General features: G+C 42.9%; 1 protein-coding gene across 1 annotated transcript; it reads left to right on the top strand.

Annotated features, from left to right (window-relative positions):
- Positions 1 to 1697: 1697 nt before the first annotated feature.
- Positions 1698 to 16209, top strand: timp2a (TIMP metallopeptidase inhibitor 2a). The gene is made up of 5 exons (XM_064933776.1): positions 1698 to 2190; positions 11096 to 11196; positions 11296 to 11404; positions 12044 to 12168; positions 13494 to 16209. Exons 1-5 carry the CDS (start codon positions 2061 to 2063, stop codon positions 13689 to 13691), a joined length of 663 nt encoding a protein of 220 aa, XP_064789848.1. The 5' UTR covers positions 1698 to 2060; the 3' UTR covers positions 13692 to 16209.
- Positions 16210 to 17425: the final 1216 nt, after the last annotated feature.

Below are 17425 nucleotides of genomic sequence, written 5' to 3'. Positions count from 1 at the left end.
AGAAATTGCAGCCCAAATAAATGCTTCACATAGTTTAAGTAACAGACACATCTCAACATCAACTGTTCAGAGGAGACTGTGTGAATCAGGCCTTCATGATTAACTTGAGATGGTGTGTCACTGGTCTACACACAATACACCATAATGTCAGAGTGGAATTTGTTTTTTAGAAATGTTTACAAATTAATAAAAAATGAAAAGCTTAAATGTTTTGAGTCAATAAGTATTCTCCCCTTTGTTATGGCAAGCCTAAATAAGTTAAGGAGTAAAACTTTGATTAACAAGTCAAATAATAAGATGCATGGACTCACTCTGTGTGCAACATACAATTATCTGTAAGGTCCCTCAGTCGAGCAGTGAATTTCAAACACAGAATCAAAAACAAAGACCAGGGAGGTTTTCCAATGCCTCACAATGACAGGCACCTATTTATAGATGGATAAAAATTAAAAACAGACATTGAATATCCCTTTGAGCATGGTGAAGTTATTAATTACACTTTGGATGGTGTATCAATACATCCAGTCACTACAAAGATACAGGCCTCTTTCCGAACTGAGTTGCTGGAGAGGAAGGGAACCGCCCGGGATTTTACCATGAGGCTAATGGTAACTTTTAAACAGTTACAGAGTTTAATGGCTGTGATAGGAGAAAAGTGAGGATGGATAAACAACATTGCAGTTGATCCACAATACTAACGTAAATTACGGATTGAAAAGAAGGAAGCCTGTACAGAATACAAATATTCCAAAACATGCATCCCGGTTTGCAATAAGGCACTAAAACACTGCAAAATATGTGGCAAGGAAATTAACTTTATGTCCTGAAAACAAAGTGTTATGTTTGGGGCAAAATCAACAACACATCACTGAGTACTGCTCTTCATATTTTCAAGCATGGTGGTGGCTGCATCATGTTATGGGTATGCTTGTCATCGGCAAGGACTAGGGAGTTTTTTAGGTTAAAAAGAAATGGAATAGAGCTAAGCACACTCCCAGAGGAAATCCTGATTCAGTCTGCTTTCCAACAGTAACTGGGAGACAAATTCACCTTTCAGCAGGACACTAACCTAAAGCACAAGGCCAAATATACACTGGAGTTGCTTACCAAGATGACATTGAATGTTCCTGAGTGGCCTAGTTACAGTTTGGACTAAAATTGTCTTGAAAATATATGGAAATACTTGAAAATGGCTGCCTAGCAATGAGCAACAACCAACTCAAAATAATAATGTGCAAATATTGTACAATCCAGGTGTCTAAAGCTCTTAGATGTACCCAGAAAGACTCAGCTGTAATCATTAGCAAATATGATTCTGACTTGTATTGACTCAGGGGTGAGAATAGTTCTGTAAATTAGATATTTATGTATTTCATTTTCAATAAATTTGCTAAAATGTAAAAAAATAATAATAATACTTTGTCATTATCGGGTGTTGTGGGTTGATGGGTGAGATAACAAAAAATGTATCAAAATGTGGAATAAGTCAAGGGGTATGAATATTTTCACTGTAAATAAACAGATAAATATAGGTGGTATTTATAATGTTCTCACTCTCTCTGAATATGCTGATAACGTCAGCAGCAACTACAGACGGAGAAGAGGGATGTGATTCAGAAGAGAGGAGAATATGAGAAGAGGAAAACTTTGAACGTAGGGCTTCAGCGCCAACCGCAGGACGAATCGTTACCGAGGAGGGAGGAGTCCAACATGCAGCATCCTTTAAAACTCATCCGATCCCGAAAGGAAGAGCAACAGACTCCAGTGAACGGTCGCACTGTTCGACAGTGCATCAGCGGTTCCTTCACGACGTTCTGAAGGTGGATTTTCGTTTCCTCCTGCTCAGAACTGCTAAACTACGTGTGGGGACCCAGGACCTGCGGTCTTCTTCCGTTAATCTTGTCATTGGTCTCGGAGCAACACACTCATTGTAGTTGTACTGACACACAGATCGCCTACGCACACAGACAGCGCTCAACGGATTTCACTCTCAATAGGGACACTTCCCCCCCCCCCCCCCGCCCCCGCATTTCAAAGGAAGGTAAACAACGCGGGAGAAAATGGCGTTGTCAATTAACGGCGTCCTCTGTACGCTGACCGTACTGATTTTGTGGCGGGCAGAGGAGCTCGTGGAAGCTTGCAGCTGTGCACCCGTGCATCCGCAACAGGCTTTCTGTAACGCGGACGTTGGTAAGTGATTGACAGGCTACGCCCTCACGTGTACCTTCTGTTGTTGCGTCATTACTATAGCCTCCGTCAAGAAGTCTGGTCCTTTATGGTGTGCTTGCCAGTTCTGTCTGTTTTCCTAAAGTCACTACACTGGTGGCAGAGTTGGTCAGTTCTTCAGGGTCTTACTCATTATTAGAAAAAGTTTGTTCCAAATCGGATGTTAGGTACTATATTTATTGATTATGTTAAATAATTTAAATTTCCAATTTGTGTCCAATCAATCTGCTTGATGTCTCAGCAAATGATATTAAAACAAGCATAAGGAAACATTTTTATGTGTTTAAATTAAAAAAAAAAAAAATCATAACAATCTGAGATGGTTGGTGTCATGGTTTGCTGAAATGACATGGAACCACCCTTCTTTTTCACACTGGCTGTTGACTGATGAGAATTGATTGACCAATTTCCAACCTCAAATGTAAGCAGGAGATGATTATCAACTTTGCTTGAGAGATTTGAAGGCTTGCATTGTCTCTACCTGAGAATTCTGCAGACATATTGGACAGGGTCTGATAGTAATGCAGAGGTGACACATGCATGCCATTGTTTCCCCTAGATTTTTTTGCTTGTGGTGGCAAAGAGTGTGACATGCCCCTGGAATTTTTTTTTTTTTTGTAGAACTGTGAGAAGCTAATTTCTGTTTTGTTTTTTTTTGTTTTTTTTTACTCCAGTGAATGAAAATGAATGATGCCAACACCAACTATCTATAATCCTGGCCCAATATTGGCAAAAAAAATGATTAAGGCTCTTAGCCTGTACATGGCACAATATTATCAGGTAGGTGTGTTATTAGAAATAAGCAAGGTTTTTTTTTCTGGATCAAAGGGGCTACTTTTCTGCAATTCTACACATTTTGCCATGGCTAATTCTGTGTTCTTATGCTCAAACAAAATCAATTGGTTTCATTGCTTGAGCTTTTTCTGGTGTGATTTCAAGTTATCGAAGATTGAATGATTGACCTTTTGTTTTTTATAATTTCTACAAACTTTGTCTGGTTATACTCATAAAGTGAGTATAAAGTGTTTTTCCATCCCAAAAAGTTATATTAAACAAATTATTTATGTTTTTACTTATATATTAGTATATCAGTCAAGTTTGGCCTCACCTACTCCATTCAATGATTTTTCTTTATTTTTTTACTATCATTATACAATGTGGAAAATAGTGAGTACATCAAAACTAGTAAATAACACATATGGAATCATGTAGTAACCAAAAAAGTGTTAAACAAATCTAAATATATTTGAGACTCTTAAAAGTAGCCACATTTTGGCTTGATGACAGCTTTGCACCCTTTGCATTCTCTCAACCCACTTCATGAGGTAGTCACCTGGAATGCATTTCAATTAACAGGTGTGCCTTGTTTAATTTGTGTAATTTCTTTCCTTAATGCATTTCAGCCAATCAGTTTTTTTGTTGTGACAAGGTAGGGGTGGTATACAGAAGATGGCCCTATTTGGTAGAAGACCGTCCATTATTATGGAACAGTTCAAATAAGCAAAGAGAAATTACAGTCCATCATTGCTTTAAGACATGAAGGTCAGTCTGGGAGAAACTTTGAACATTTCTTCAAGGGTAGTTGCTCAAACCATCAAGCCCTATGATGAAACCGGCTCTCATGAGGACCGCAATAGGCAAGGATAACCCAGAGTTACTTCTGCTGCAGAGAAGTTCATTAGTTACCAGCCTCAAGTTGCAGCCCAAATAAATGCTTCACAGAGTTCAAGTAACAGACACATGTCAACATTAACATTTCAGAAGAGACTGCGTGAATCAGGCCTTCATGGTCAATGTGCTGCAATGAAACCCCTACTAAAGGACATAAATAAGAATACTTGCTTGTGCCAAGAAATATCAGCAATGGACATTAGACCGGTGGAACTCTGCCCTTTGGTCTGATGAGGCCAAATTGATTTTTTTTTTTTTTTTTGGTTCCAACTGCCCTGTCTTTGAGACGCTGAGTAGGTGAACGGATGATCTCCCCAGGTGTGGTTCCCACCATGACGCATGAAGGAGGTGTGATGGTTTGCGCTTAGTGGGACTATCATTTGTTTTTCAACAGGCAATGACCCAACACACCTCCAGGTTGTGTAAGGGCTATTTCACCAAGGAGAGTGATGGAGTGCTGCATCAGATGACCTGGCCTCCACAATTACCTGACCTCAACCCAATTTGAGATGGTTTGGGATGAGTTGGACTGCAGAGTGAAGGAAAAGCAGCCAACAAGTGCTCCGCATATGTGGGAACTCCTTCAAGACTGTTGGAAAAGCATTCCAGGAGAAGCTGGTTGAGAGAATGCCAAGAGTGCAAAGCTGTCAAGGCAAAAGTTGGCTACTTTGAAGAAAAGCAAAATAAAATATATTTTGTTTGAATCTTTTTTATTTTTTTTGGTTACTACATGATTCCATATGTGTTTCTTAGTTTTGATGTAGAAAATAGTCAAATTTAAAAACTCTGAAAGATTAGGTGTGTCAACTTTGACTCTGTGCGCACACATACATTCACGCATCTCAAGCTCTGCTAGAGCTGCCACGGTCAACTAAGTGCTGTTATTGTGAAGTGGAAACGTCTTAGAGCAACAACGGCTCAGCCGCGATGTGGTAGGCCACAAGCTCACAGAACGGGACTGCCGAGTGCTGAAGCACATAAAAGTGTCTGTCTGTCCTCGGTTGTCACACTCACTACCAAGTTCCAAACTGTCTCTGGAAGTAATGTCAGCACAAGAACTGTTCATCGGGATCTTCATGAAATTTCCATCCGTTTCCATGGCCTAGCAGCTGCACACAAGCCTAAAATCAATGCCAAGCGTTGGCTGGAGTGGCGTAAAGCTCGCTGCCATTGGACTGGAGCATTGACAGAACACTTAATGATAAAGCATACAATGACATTCTAGACTATTCTGTGCTTCCAACTTTGTGGCAACAGTTTGGGGAAGGCCTTTTCCGGTTTCAGCATTACAATGCACCCGTGCTCAAACCGAGGTCCATACAAATGGTTTGTCGAGATCGGTGTGGAAGAACTTGACTTGCCTGCACAGAAGCCATGACCTCAACCCCATTGAACTCCTTTGGGATGAATTGGAACACCAGATCGCCCAACATCAGTGCCTGACTTCACTAATGCTCTTGTGGCCGAATGGAAGCCAGTCCCTGCAGCAATGTTCCAACATCTAGTGGAAAACCTTCCCAGAAGAGTGGAGGTTGTAATGGCAGCAAAAGGGGGGACAAACCTCATATTAATGCCCATGATTTTTGGAATAAGATGTTTTTGCAGGTGTCCACATACTTTTGTGGGGTTTTTTGTGTGTGGCAGCAACAATTTAGCAGTGGTGGTGAGCTGCTGCTAAAATAATACAGGGGAAACACTGCACACAGTCCCCTGTGAGTTTACAGTGCTTCAGCGTCTGCTGTGGGGCTAGGAGTATTGCCTGGTTTGTGGACGTGGCACAGCAGGATGAGAGGAAGACATAAAGAGCGAGCAAGGGAGGATAAGATGGACTAAGTAGGGTAGTATACATTCTGCTTTGGAGTCCCTCGAAGAACTACAGTCTCACACAAGTCCTCTCTTGCTCTTTCTCTCTTTCTATCCTCCTTTCTTCTTTCCCTCCTTCCTGTGAGGGGTGTAGCTGCGAGGAATGACAGGAATGTTCCTGGGGTTTTCCCGCTCCGCACCAGACTAATGCAGTGGGACAGCAACAGACACACAGACCACTTCAAAGAGTTTCTGCTGGGGAAAACTGGTTGTCAAAGTTGTTTCCACGTCACTTCAGCAACAAAAATAAATACAACGTTGAATCAACGTGATAAAGATTGGAGTTTCAAGAAGTCATCAACATAAGGGAATTGCATATTTTTTTTTTTGTTGACATGGTGATATTTGTTGAATTCAAGTTAGTTGACAACTTAACCAAATGTACACTGATCAAAAATATGAAGTCAACATGTAACAATGCCAGAGATTTTTACAGAGTTACAGTTCATATAAATCAGTCAATTTGAGTTCATTAGGCCCTAATCTATGGATGTCACATGACTGGGAATACAGATACCTTAAGGTAGGGGTGTGGATCAGAAAGCAAGTCTGTATCTGGTGTGACCACCATTTGCCTCATGCAGCATGACACATCTCCTTCTTGATCAAGCTGTTGATTTTGGGCTGTGGAATGTTGTAGAACTCTTCAATGGCTGTGCGAAGTTGATGGATATTGGCGGGAACTGGAACACACTTGTACACGTTGATCCAAAGCATCCCAAACCTGCTCAATGGGTGATGTGTCTGGTAATTATGCAGGCCATGGAAGAACTGGGACATTTTTAGCTTCCAGGAATTGTCTATAGATCCTTGCGAAATGGGGCTGTGCATTATGCTGAAACTTGAGGTGACGGCAGAGGATGAATGGCAAACCAATGGGCCTCAGGATCTCGTCATGATATCTCTGTGCGTTCAAATTGCCATCGACTAAAATGCTATTGTGTTCATTGTCCGTAGCTTATACCTGCCCCTTACATAACCCCACTGCCACCATGGTGCATTCTGTCCACCAATATTGACATTGGCTAACCGCTAGCCCATATGATGCCATACATGTTGTCTTCCATATACCTGATGCAGGTAGTCTAGCGGTTAAGAGCGTTGGGCCAGTAACCAAAAGGTTGCTGTTTTGAGTTCCTGAGCCAACTAGGTCAAATCTGCACTTAATCTCATCCAGAGCAATTATGATTGTCTGCTAAATGACTAAAATGTACATTTGAACTGTGATTCATCCATGAGGAGCACGGGTCTCCAGTGTGCCAATGGCCATCGAAGGTGAGCATTTGCCAAATGAAGCGACAGTCATTTACGACATCAAATTGCATTCAGGTCAAGACCCTGGTTAGGACAAGCAAGCAGATGAGCTTCCCTGAGACAATTTCTGACAGTGCAGAAATTCTTCGGTTGTGCAAACCCACGGTTTCATCAGCTGTCTGGGTGACTGGGCTCTGACGATCCCGCAGGTGAAGAAGCTGGATGTGGCGGTCCTGGGCTGGCGTGGTTACAAGTGGTCTGCGGTTGTGAGGCCATTTGGATGTACTGCTAAATTCTCTAAAACGACGTTGGAGGGGGTTTATGGAAGATTCAATTCACTAACAAAGTCTCTGGCAGTCAGCATGTCAATTGCACAATCTCAACTTGTGACATTGTGTTGTGGCAACTGCACATTTTTAGTGACCTTTTCTTGTCCCCAGCACAAGGTGCACCTGTGTAATGATCATGCTGTTTAATCAGCTTCTTGATATGCCACACCTGTGTCAGGTGGATGACTTATCTTGGTAAAGGAGAAATTCTCACTAACACAGACGTGACCAATAAAATTACGTGTTAAGCAGATATTGCGGCGAAATGCTTGTTTTCTAGCTCCAACAGTGCAGTAATATCTAACAATTCCTTTACTTTGTGTGTATTAAGAATGTATAAATATTTGGCCAAGTAATGACAGAGTGGCATAGACTAAGATACAGTATATACATATGAGATGAGTAATGCAAAATATGTAAACATTAAAGTGGCCAGTAATTTCAAGTATAGGCAGCAGCCTCTAATATGCTTGTGATGGTTATTTAACAGTCTGATGGCCTTGAGCTAGAAGCTGTTTTTCAGTCTCTCGGTCCCAGCTTTGATGCACCTGTACTGACCTTGCCTTCTGGATGATAGCGGGGGGAACAGGCAGTGGCTCAGGTTGTTGTCCTTGAACATTTTGGTCTTCTTGTGACATTGGTTGCTGTAGGGCAGGTAGTTTGTCCCCAGTGATGCATTGGGCAGACTGCACCATCCTCTGGAGAGCCCTGTGGTTGGGGGCGGTGCAGTTGCCTTACCAGGCGGTGATACAGCCCAAGAGGATGCTCTCAATTGTGTATCTGTAAACGTTTTGGGTGCCAAGCCAAATTTCTTCAGCCTCCTGATTGTAATCAAATTTGTGGATAAAATCTGAGCGAAATAATATTTTTATGCGTATGTAACCAACACTTTACGTTGCGTTTTAAAAATATTTTTCAGTGTAAATCAAAACTAGTCATTGAAATTACTTCTCTGCCCAGTTGGCTGGGTGCTGTGCACACACTACTGTACAGACATACAGTACACACACACACACACACTTTGTAGTGTATGCATCTCTTTCTCTCTCTAATGCATTGATCTGGCAGCTTATAACATCTGGCTGTCAGTTTTGGGTACACAAAAGGAAAAAAAGTTAAGGACTTCTCACATATGCATGGTATCCATGGAAATAGCACAAACTTCCTCCCATCCTTCTGACCATTCCCTCTATGATCATCTTTCTCAAACATCTCCAGAGTGGTGCAGGGGTCTAAGGCACTGCATCTCAGTGCTAGATGTGTCACTACAGACCCTGGTTTGATTCCAGGCTGTATCACAACCGGCTGTGATTGGAACTACCATATGGCGGCGCACAATTGGCCCAGCGTCGTCTGGTTTAGGGTCTGGCCGGGGTAGGCCGACATTGTAAATAAGAATTTGTTCTTAACTGACTTGCCTAGTTAAATAAAAACACACACTATTGACTTACAGGGTGTGATCATCTGACTTTCAAGTGTTGAGTCCTCTTCAGAATCCCTCTGTGTCCTGGTCATTTTGAGCATACGTACATACCTCTTAGTGTAGCAGTCCCACCAAGCTCATCAAAATGAGTTAGACTGCAGTGGGAGGCCAAGAATATGCTTAAGCTATGCTCCCGTCCATATTCAGAGGAAATGGTATGATAGGATGTGTACTACGCCAGTTGACAGAACATTGAGTCTGTATCCTCTGCAGCCCACACACATTCAGAGTAGTGGCACTAACAGCTAAGTGATTAACATGTGTCCCTGGTGTCACACACACCTCCCTGCTCCCATGTCTAACTTGTAGGCAGATTTTATTTATTACGCTTATTTGGACCGGGACAATGTACAACAAAAGCATCACTCCGAAGTGAGAACTCACTGGACACATGACTATTCTACCTTGGTTCAATGTAATTTAATTGAAATGACACGGAAACAATGTTGAATCAACCATTGGGAAGTGACTCATTGCACCAGATTTATTTTACAGCTAATTTTACATCTTTATTCCCTGGGAAAGACAGGGGACTTCCCAGCCTGCTCCAGCAGGGGCTGGGAAGGGGGAGGCCATGTCACCCCCTAGAACCTGATGGGGAGAGAGGGTTGGGTGAACTCAGGATGGTTTTCATGGAAAGACATTGCTTAGTGCTGGGATGTATAAGTAACTCTGCATAGCTATGATGTGTTTTAACCTCTTAGCTTTCTCTGCTACCCTAGAGTTTCTGCTGCACTCAACACGGGGTGCTCCTATGACCTAGTTAAGAAATCGCAAGCGGGGGAAATGGTGCCTATTTATGAAAACAACATATTTCCTGCAAAAGTCGTTAAACAAGCAGCAGTCCTGAATCACTTTTACATTTTAGCAGACGCTCTTATCCAGCGTGACTTACAGGAGGTTTGAGTGCCTTGCTCAAGGGCACATCGACAGATTCTTCACCTAGTCAGCTCTGAGATTTGAACCCGCGTACTTTCGGTTACTAGCCCAATGCTCTTAACTGCTATGCTACCTGCCGCCCCTACACTTTTACCCTGAGCTGAGCGTTCTCTCTAGGGCAGGGAATTGATAGGGACCTCATGATACGATATCACGATACTTAGGTGCCGATACAATATGTATTGCTATTCTCACGATTCTATATGTATTGTGACTCAATACTGTGACTGTATTGCGATTCCATAGTCCAAACAAATTGCTCACTGTATGTCTGCTGCAGAAGGACAAGAGAGCCACAAACGAGTTTGGATCAGTGATGGAAATGCATAAATACTGCAGCCAACTAGCGCAAAAATAATATTGCCACATTGTCAAAACGATATCTTGTCAAAAATAATATCCCGATGTGATGGTTTCTCCCCAAAATGTATCACTAGTTCTCTCTACACTGTTGTATACCCAGGGTCCTTAGTGCTCATTAGCCTCTGGACCTGAATGAGGTCAGGAAACAAGAGGGGAAAAACTCCCTGGAATGCAGGAGAGGGAGCCAGCCAGGTACACCGCTGGCGTGTGTTTTGCATCAGCCTCAGTCAGCGCCATGTGTATGAACTTGAAGTGGTTACATGTGCAGAAAAGCATGCGAAAGAGAGCGGGGGGAGCAGTGAACCCCTCTGCATTTGTCTGTTCCATGCCATAAAGAGAACCCAAGGGTGTAGAGCAATGGCAGTCACCCCTGTGGAGTGTCTCTCTCTCTCTCTCTCTCTCCCTCTGGTGATTTTACGTTATTGCTCATTTTCCATTCCCTTCCCATAGCTGAAGCATGATGTAGTCTGAGAGGTCGTTAAAACACAAACAGGAACTACAGCTCGTTCACACTTTCTGTCCTCTATCCTTCAGTGTCCCTATATTGTGTCCTCTGATTTCTTTCTCTCGCTATTGCTGTCCCTGTCTCTCTTGCATGCTCTCTCTCCTTGATAATGTGCCTCAATCACTTCCTTGTTTCAGTGAAGCACACATCCCTCCCTGCCAATATGTGCTAACAAATCGTGATGTGGAATGGTACTGGCAGCTAGTTCACAACCTGAAACAGTCAAAACAAAGTTGTTTTGACTCACTGTGTTGGGGTTTATTGATGTAGGAACTACAAGCTGCTGCTTAGGCTGCCTGGGCTCCATCTGCAGGTGGTTAATGAGCTGTACTGTTGAGGGAAGTATTCAAACAGAAGCTTTGTTTTGTGTGTGTGTGTGTGTGTGTGTGTGTGTGTGTGTGTGTGTGTGTGTGTGTGTGTATTCTTGATGTCCTCTGACCCCATATCTCTGTCTCCCTGCAGTGATCCGAGCGAAGGTGGTGGGGGAGAAGGAGGTGGATACTGGGAATGATATCTATGGGAACCCCATCAAGAGGATCCAGTATGAGGTCAAGCAGATCAAGGTGAGAATACATCCATGAACTCTAACCCCCCCCCTTGACCTGGGGTTGTTAGATCTAAGACCTGTGTTCATCTAACACTTACCTGTTATTGTGTTGTAGATGTTTAAGGGTCCTGACCAGGACATTGAGACGATCTTCACTTCACCGGTCTCTGCTGTGTGTGGTGTTACCTTGGATACTAGCGGCAAGAAGGAGTACCTAATATCCGGTAAGGCTAGTCATCTGACCTGACCACACACTGATGACATGGCGTAATAATCTCCCTCCGCTGTGTGCTAGAAGTAGTCTGATCCCAGAGCTGTTTGTGTTCTCGTGCCTACTCTTAAGGTTATTGGTATTACAATGGCCATAGGAATTGGCAAGACGGCACAAACAGATCTGGGATGAGGCTATGCTAGATGGTGCTGAGTGAGCACAACTGGAGTAGACATACAGAGGGGCATTAGATCATGCACGCTCTGGTTTCCCTACACACACACTCAGCTTAATTACAGGGAACACCAGAACAGGAACTGCTGAGGATAGTGTTTTCCTCCTTCTGGATTCTTTAGGACTCCGGACGGACCTCAGTATGGTGAAAACCATTTTCTGTCCGACAAGCATTCTAACAACTCACCCCTCGTCCCTCCTCACCACCTCTTCTCCATTTTCTTATCGCTGTCTAACCCGATCTATAGGGGGGGGCTAGTAAAAGAAGCTGCTGTCTGATTTCAGTGACTCACTTATCACGTTTCAGAACCACATCAGTTGTTGCTGTTTTAGAGAACCTTCTCCTTACCCCACCCTCTTTTTTTCCCCCACCTCGCTCTCACCCTCCTTCTCTTTCTCCCTCTGTTGCTCCCTGTAGGCAAGGTGGAAGCAGGTGGGAAAATGCATGTGACGCTGTGTGACTACATAACGCCCTGGGAGTCCATGAGCCCCACTCAGAAGAAGAGTCTGACTCAGCGCTATCAGATGGGCTGTGACTGCAAGGTAGGGAGGGAGGTGGTGGGAAGCAAGCAGTAATGTGGAAGGGGTAGATGGCTAGGAAAACCAATCTTAAAGGCCTAGTGCAGTCCATTCTGTTTCCCTGTGTTTTCTATCCTAGTTTCATCAGCTGTTGTACAACTTTTTTTTTTCATTTTTAGCAGTTATTTCCTGATTTTTGTATTTTCAACCAGCAATTATCTAGAGGGCCTTCTAATCAGCAGGTTTACTTGGGTGGGAGTTTTGGCTTTACAGTGCAAATTGGTTAATAGACCAGTAACAAACCTCTCTGCCAATAATAACAGCTAGTTTTTAGTTTTCCCCTCCCTACTCTGACTTAGCAAAATTCTTGCTTAAGAACAAGTTTTTTTAGTTTTTTTTTGCTAAAAAAGCTACAGTGGCACAAATAACTATATGAACCCTTTGGCACTACCTGGATTTCTGCATAAATTGGTCATAAAATTTGATCTGATCTTCATCTCGGTCACAACAATAGACAGTCTGCTTAAGCTAATAGTGGACAGATGGCCTAAAGTTCTCCTGCAAAATGTCTTGATAAATTTGGGAATAAATGTTGTTAGCATGATGTTAGCATCATGTTAGCATGTTCCAGAGATTTCTGTAAATCTTTAGCTGACACTCTAGGATTCTTCTCAATCTCATTGAGCATTCTGCGCTGTGCTCTTGCAGTTATCTTTGCAGGATGGCCACTCCTAGGGAGAGTAGCAACAATGCTGAACTTACTCCATTTATAGACAATTTGTCTTTCCATGGACTGATGAACAGCAAGGCTTTTAGAGATAATTTTGTAACCCTTTCCAGCTTTATGCAAGTCAACAGTTCTTAATCTTAGGTCTTCTGAGATCTCTTTTGTGCAAGACATGGTTCACATCAGACAATGCTTCTTGTGAATAGTTAACTTAAAAAAGGTGTTTTTTATTTATTTATGGCAAGGAAGCTCTAACCAACATCTTCAATCTTGTCTCATTGATTTGAACTCCAGGTTAGCTGACTCACTTAGCTTTTGGAGAAGTCATTAGCCTAGAGGTTCACATACTTTTTCCAACCTACACTGTGAATGTATTTTTCTTGTCTATATTGAATACATAATTTATACAATTTGTTTTTATTAGTTTAAGCACACTGTTTGTCTATTGTTGTGACTAAGATGAAGATCAGATCAAATTGACAAATGTATGCATAAATCCAGGTAATTCCAAAGGGTTTACATACTTTTTCTTTCCACTGTATTTTTGCCCATTTAAAATGGAGATAAATTACAGTAAGGTACTTGGTCCTTTTAACCTGTATCTGTCTCGCTCTCTGTGTAGATTGTGCGCTGCCCCTCCCTGCCCTGTGCCATTTCTGCTCCAGAGGAGTGTCTGTGGACAGACCTGATGATAGAGAAGCAGGTGCACGGTCGCCAAGCTAACCACTACACCTGCGTCAAGAGGGCCGATGGCTCCTGTTCCTGGTATCGCGGTGTGACTCCGCCCAAGAAGGAGTTCCTGGACATCGAGGACCCCTAGTCACTTTCTGCACCTACCCCCTTCCAGCTGCCCACTGCACAACCTGATTTAAAGAAAAATGTTTCTAAACATTTCATGAAATATTAGGGGAGAAAATAAGTTCTGTATGAAAGGACAACATTAATTTGATACACATATAAAATATAACGAGGCAAAGCTGAATGATTTAAGAGAGCTTGGTTAATAATGTACTGGTCCAAAAACAACTCCCAGCTACTACCCCTTGTGTTTGCAGATCTAAAGGGACTGGATATGTTGATAGTATGGTGATGGCTCCACCTAGCCCCCTAAATGGTATTTGTCAAATTGCTTACACCCATCCAGTTCCTTCAGGACTGCAAAACACAGAAGGTTTAGAGGCTAGGGGAAGGAGCTAGAACGGGGCTCAGAATGTTTGTGGAGCTATTTAGTGCCACAAGACCTGTCTACTGGTCGTGTGGTGGTGATGATGTCACATCCCCCTGAGGCTGGCGTCAGGAGGACAGATAATTTCTTGGTTATGGCAACAGAGCCCAGGTCAAAAGTAGTGCGCTCTCTACCCCTGTCAAACTACCCAGGTTACAACGACTCCATATCTATTCAATGATGGCTCAACATTACTTATGTTTCCTCATTCTGTTTGATTTCAAAGCCATATTCAAAGATGCCTTTATTCTTTTTAACTAGTCAAACGCTATTTGTTGCTTCTCATAACCATGCTGTTAGGACCAATCAGATTGATGGTGAGGCGGGACTTCCCAGCTTGTTCTAATAGACATTTGGTAAGAAAGGTGTTTAGTTTTTATAAAAAGTTGCATTTCATTTTGTCTGAATAACCAAAGCAGACCAGTCAGACATATGGGAATAACAACATTTTAAAAGAACCTTCTAGAATGCATGTCTCACCGGACCAGTCTATGGCATGTGATAGAGCTGGATGCCTATGGTATCACATATTACCCCTGCACCCCCCCCCCTCGATGCCCCTTCTAGACTCAACAACCCCCTCACCCCTCCTCACTGTCTCCACCCACTCCCTCTAGATTGCTGTACAGAACCTATGCATATACTTTTTTTTGTTTTGTTATTTGCATCATTAGATCTAGAACGAGATTTGCACTTTGAAGAGGAATTCCAGTAAAGACCAAACCATGTGATTCTCTAGTGTTTTTAATATCGTACTGCAGTCAGGCAGACTGTATCCCAAATGGCACCCTATTCCTATATAGTGCACTATATGGGCCCTGGTCAAAAGTAGCACTCCCGGGTGGCACCGTGGTCTAAGGCACTGCATCGCTGTGCCACCAGAGATCCTGGGTTCCAGCCCAGGCTCTGACGTGACCGGGAGGTCTATGGGGTGGTGCACAATTGGCCCAGCGTTGTCCAGGTGAGGGAGGGTTTGGCCGGCAGGGATATCCCTGTCTCACGCACCAGCGACCCCTGTGGCGGGCCGGGCGCAGTGCACACTGACCAGGTGTACGGTTTCCTTCGACACATTGGTGCTTCTGGATTGGATGTGCATTGTGTCAAGAAGCAGTGCAGCTTGGTTTGGTTGTGTTTCTGAGGACTCGTGGCTCTCAACCTTCGCCTCTCCCGAGTCCATACGAGAGTTGCAGAGATGAGACAAGACTGTAATTACTAATTGGAGAGAAGGGGGGTGGGATTAAGTAGCACTATAAAGGAAATGGGGTGTCTTATGGGACTCAACCAGACAGCCAGGTCATCTTAACTGCAGTCAGTTGCATTGCGCAGGTGATCAGATCTCACAATGCCTGGGGAAGTGTAACTTCTCAGGAAACCACATCGAAATGAAATGGCATCTTCTGAGGTCTGAGATGCATATACATCTTCTGAGGTCTGAGGCACATACTCCTCAGATTTCAGTAGATTGCTATATTATATTAATTTGGATTTAAAGTATGATGGAATAACAGAAGTGCAAATTAAAAGTGGAGTTTCCATTTTCAGTACATTTTTGTTTTCCAGTGTTAAATCTATAACTTTTTTTTTTATGTGTGCGTTCCCCCATCAAGTCTGTCGTTCTCTTTAAAGTGGTGAAAGTCTTCTTGCGCTGGGAGCATGTGAGAGAAAGAATCTCACCAGTGGAGGCTACTGAGGACAGCTCATAACAATGGCTGGAACTGAGTCAATGGAATGACATCAAACACATGGAAACTATTTGATGTCATTCCGCCCCAGCCATTACCAAGAGCCCATCCTCTCCAGTTAAGGTGCCACCAACCTCCTGTGAATCTCACCCTTGTATAGATATAAAGTGGATTGGATGTAATAAACATGGTGCTCATTCTCTTTCAGAAGGCAATTCCTTGGTAATACCATATTTATTCTACCTTATCCAATGCTTTGATGTACACGTGCTAAGTTGGTAGGGAAGGGTTGATGGGGTTTTGTAGGTGGAGTGTGAAGACAACCAGACTATGCATGTGTTTAGTGCTTTGTGTAAGTCCCTTGTGGACGTTCAGCCAATGTACAAAAATATACAACAGTATTATCAAATAAAACCAAACCTTTGAAATAACTTTCTCTGTGTGTCTCTGTGCTGTTGGTAGTTATCAGCCCTTGATTTAGTGTTTCCCAAGTTGCACCACTAAAGGGTGCTGACTAAATGGAGATTATCGCTGTTTTGAGTCTGAAAATAGAGCCTGCATCCCAAATTGCACGGAGTACTAGAATCACTTTTTCTGGTGAAAGAACTTGGGTGCTGTTTGTTATTCTTGCAGTGGTCAATAATGTGGCCTTATGTTGGAAATGCCATTCAAAATGTATCAGAAGGCTTAAATGCTAACATTAATAATGTCAGGAAATGCTTTTTTTCTGCTCAGGGAATTAACATTTTGGTGTGAATATAAGTTATGTAAATGGTGATGAATCTTGTTGACAGTGTATGGTGGCTAACATGGAGCTGTTGTCTCACTGGCCAGATTCTAGCCTGGTTCAAATACTACCTCACATTTATTTTTGTGCATAAAACTCTCCGTTGTACCACAACCGCCAAATGCATCGAGGACTCGCTAGGCATTGCTATTCTCCCTTCTGGGTTTGCTACAAGGCCCTCCGCTGCCCTCCCTTTGACAAATCAGATCATGCCTCCATTCTGCTCCTCCCCACTTATAGGCAGAAACTTGGTCTGACAAATCAGAATCTATCCTTCAAGATTGTTTTGATCACATGGACTGGGAAATGTTCAGGGTCACCTCCTGAGAATAGTATCGACATATACACTGACTTAGTGACTGGTTTAATCAGGAAGTGCATAGAGAATGTTGTTCCCATTGTGGCAATTAGAACTTATCCAAACCAAAATTCATGGATAGATCAAGGGGCCAGGGTTCCGGTGTTCCGGTCTAGAACGGTTTTGACTGCTCCTACAGTTTTGCTTCGGTACTACAGTTTGAACTGAAAGACAATTTCCATAGACGGTCATATAGAGATTTTTTTTCTAGCACTTATAGCCTAAGATATTAGCATTTTATATTCATCCACATGTCTGCCATGTTTTTGGATAACGTGATGTCGTTGCTGATCCCTGTGCACATCAAGTGTACATTTGATGTTAGTCCGTATAAACCGGATGCAACCCGGATATAGACGGTCCATGGATTGGTGTATGTGAACATGAGTAGGTTACCTTGAAAACAACAGGCAGACATCTTGGGCAGACAGTCTCCAGTATTTATTACACCTCAGTGGGATAGATGGCAGCATGGAGCTGCTAATCATTCTCACTGTCCAGG

The sequence above is a fragment of the Oncorhynchus masou genome, chromosome 24, assembly GCF_036934945.1.
Source record: "Oncorhynchus masou masou isolate Uvic2021 chromosome 24, UVic_Omas_1.1, whole genome shotgun sequence".
In the NCBI taxonomy this organism is placed as follows: domain Eukaryota; kingdom Metazoa; phylum Chordata; class Actinopteri; order Salmoniformes; family Salmonidae; genus Oncorhynchus; species Oncorhynchus masou.
The sequence above is the reverse complement of the archived record's forward strand: the minus strand, read 5'-3'. Positions and strand labels throughout refer to the sequence as shown.

Coding starts and splice junctions, on each gene's coding strand:
- timp2a (XM_064933776.1), top strand. CDS start 2,061: ATGGCGTTGTCAATTAACGGCGTCCTCTGTACGCTGACCGTACTGATT. Junction 2,191..11,095: donor TTTCTGTAACGCGGACGTTG/GTAAGTGATTGA, acceptor GTCTCCCTGCAG/TGATCCGAGCGAAGGTGGTG. Junction 11,197..11,295: donor ATGAGGTCAAGCAGATCAAG/GTGAGAATACAT, acceptor ATTGTGTTGTAG/ATGTTTAAGGGTCCTGACCA.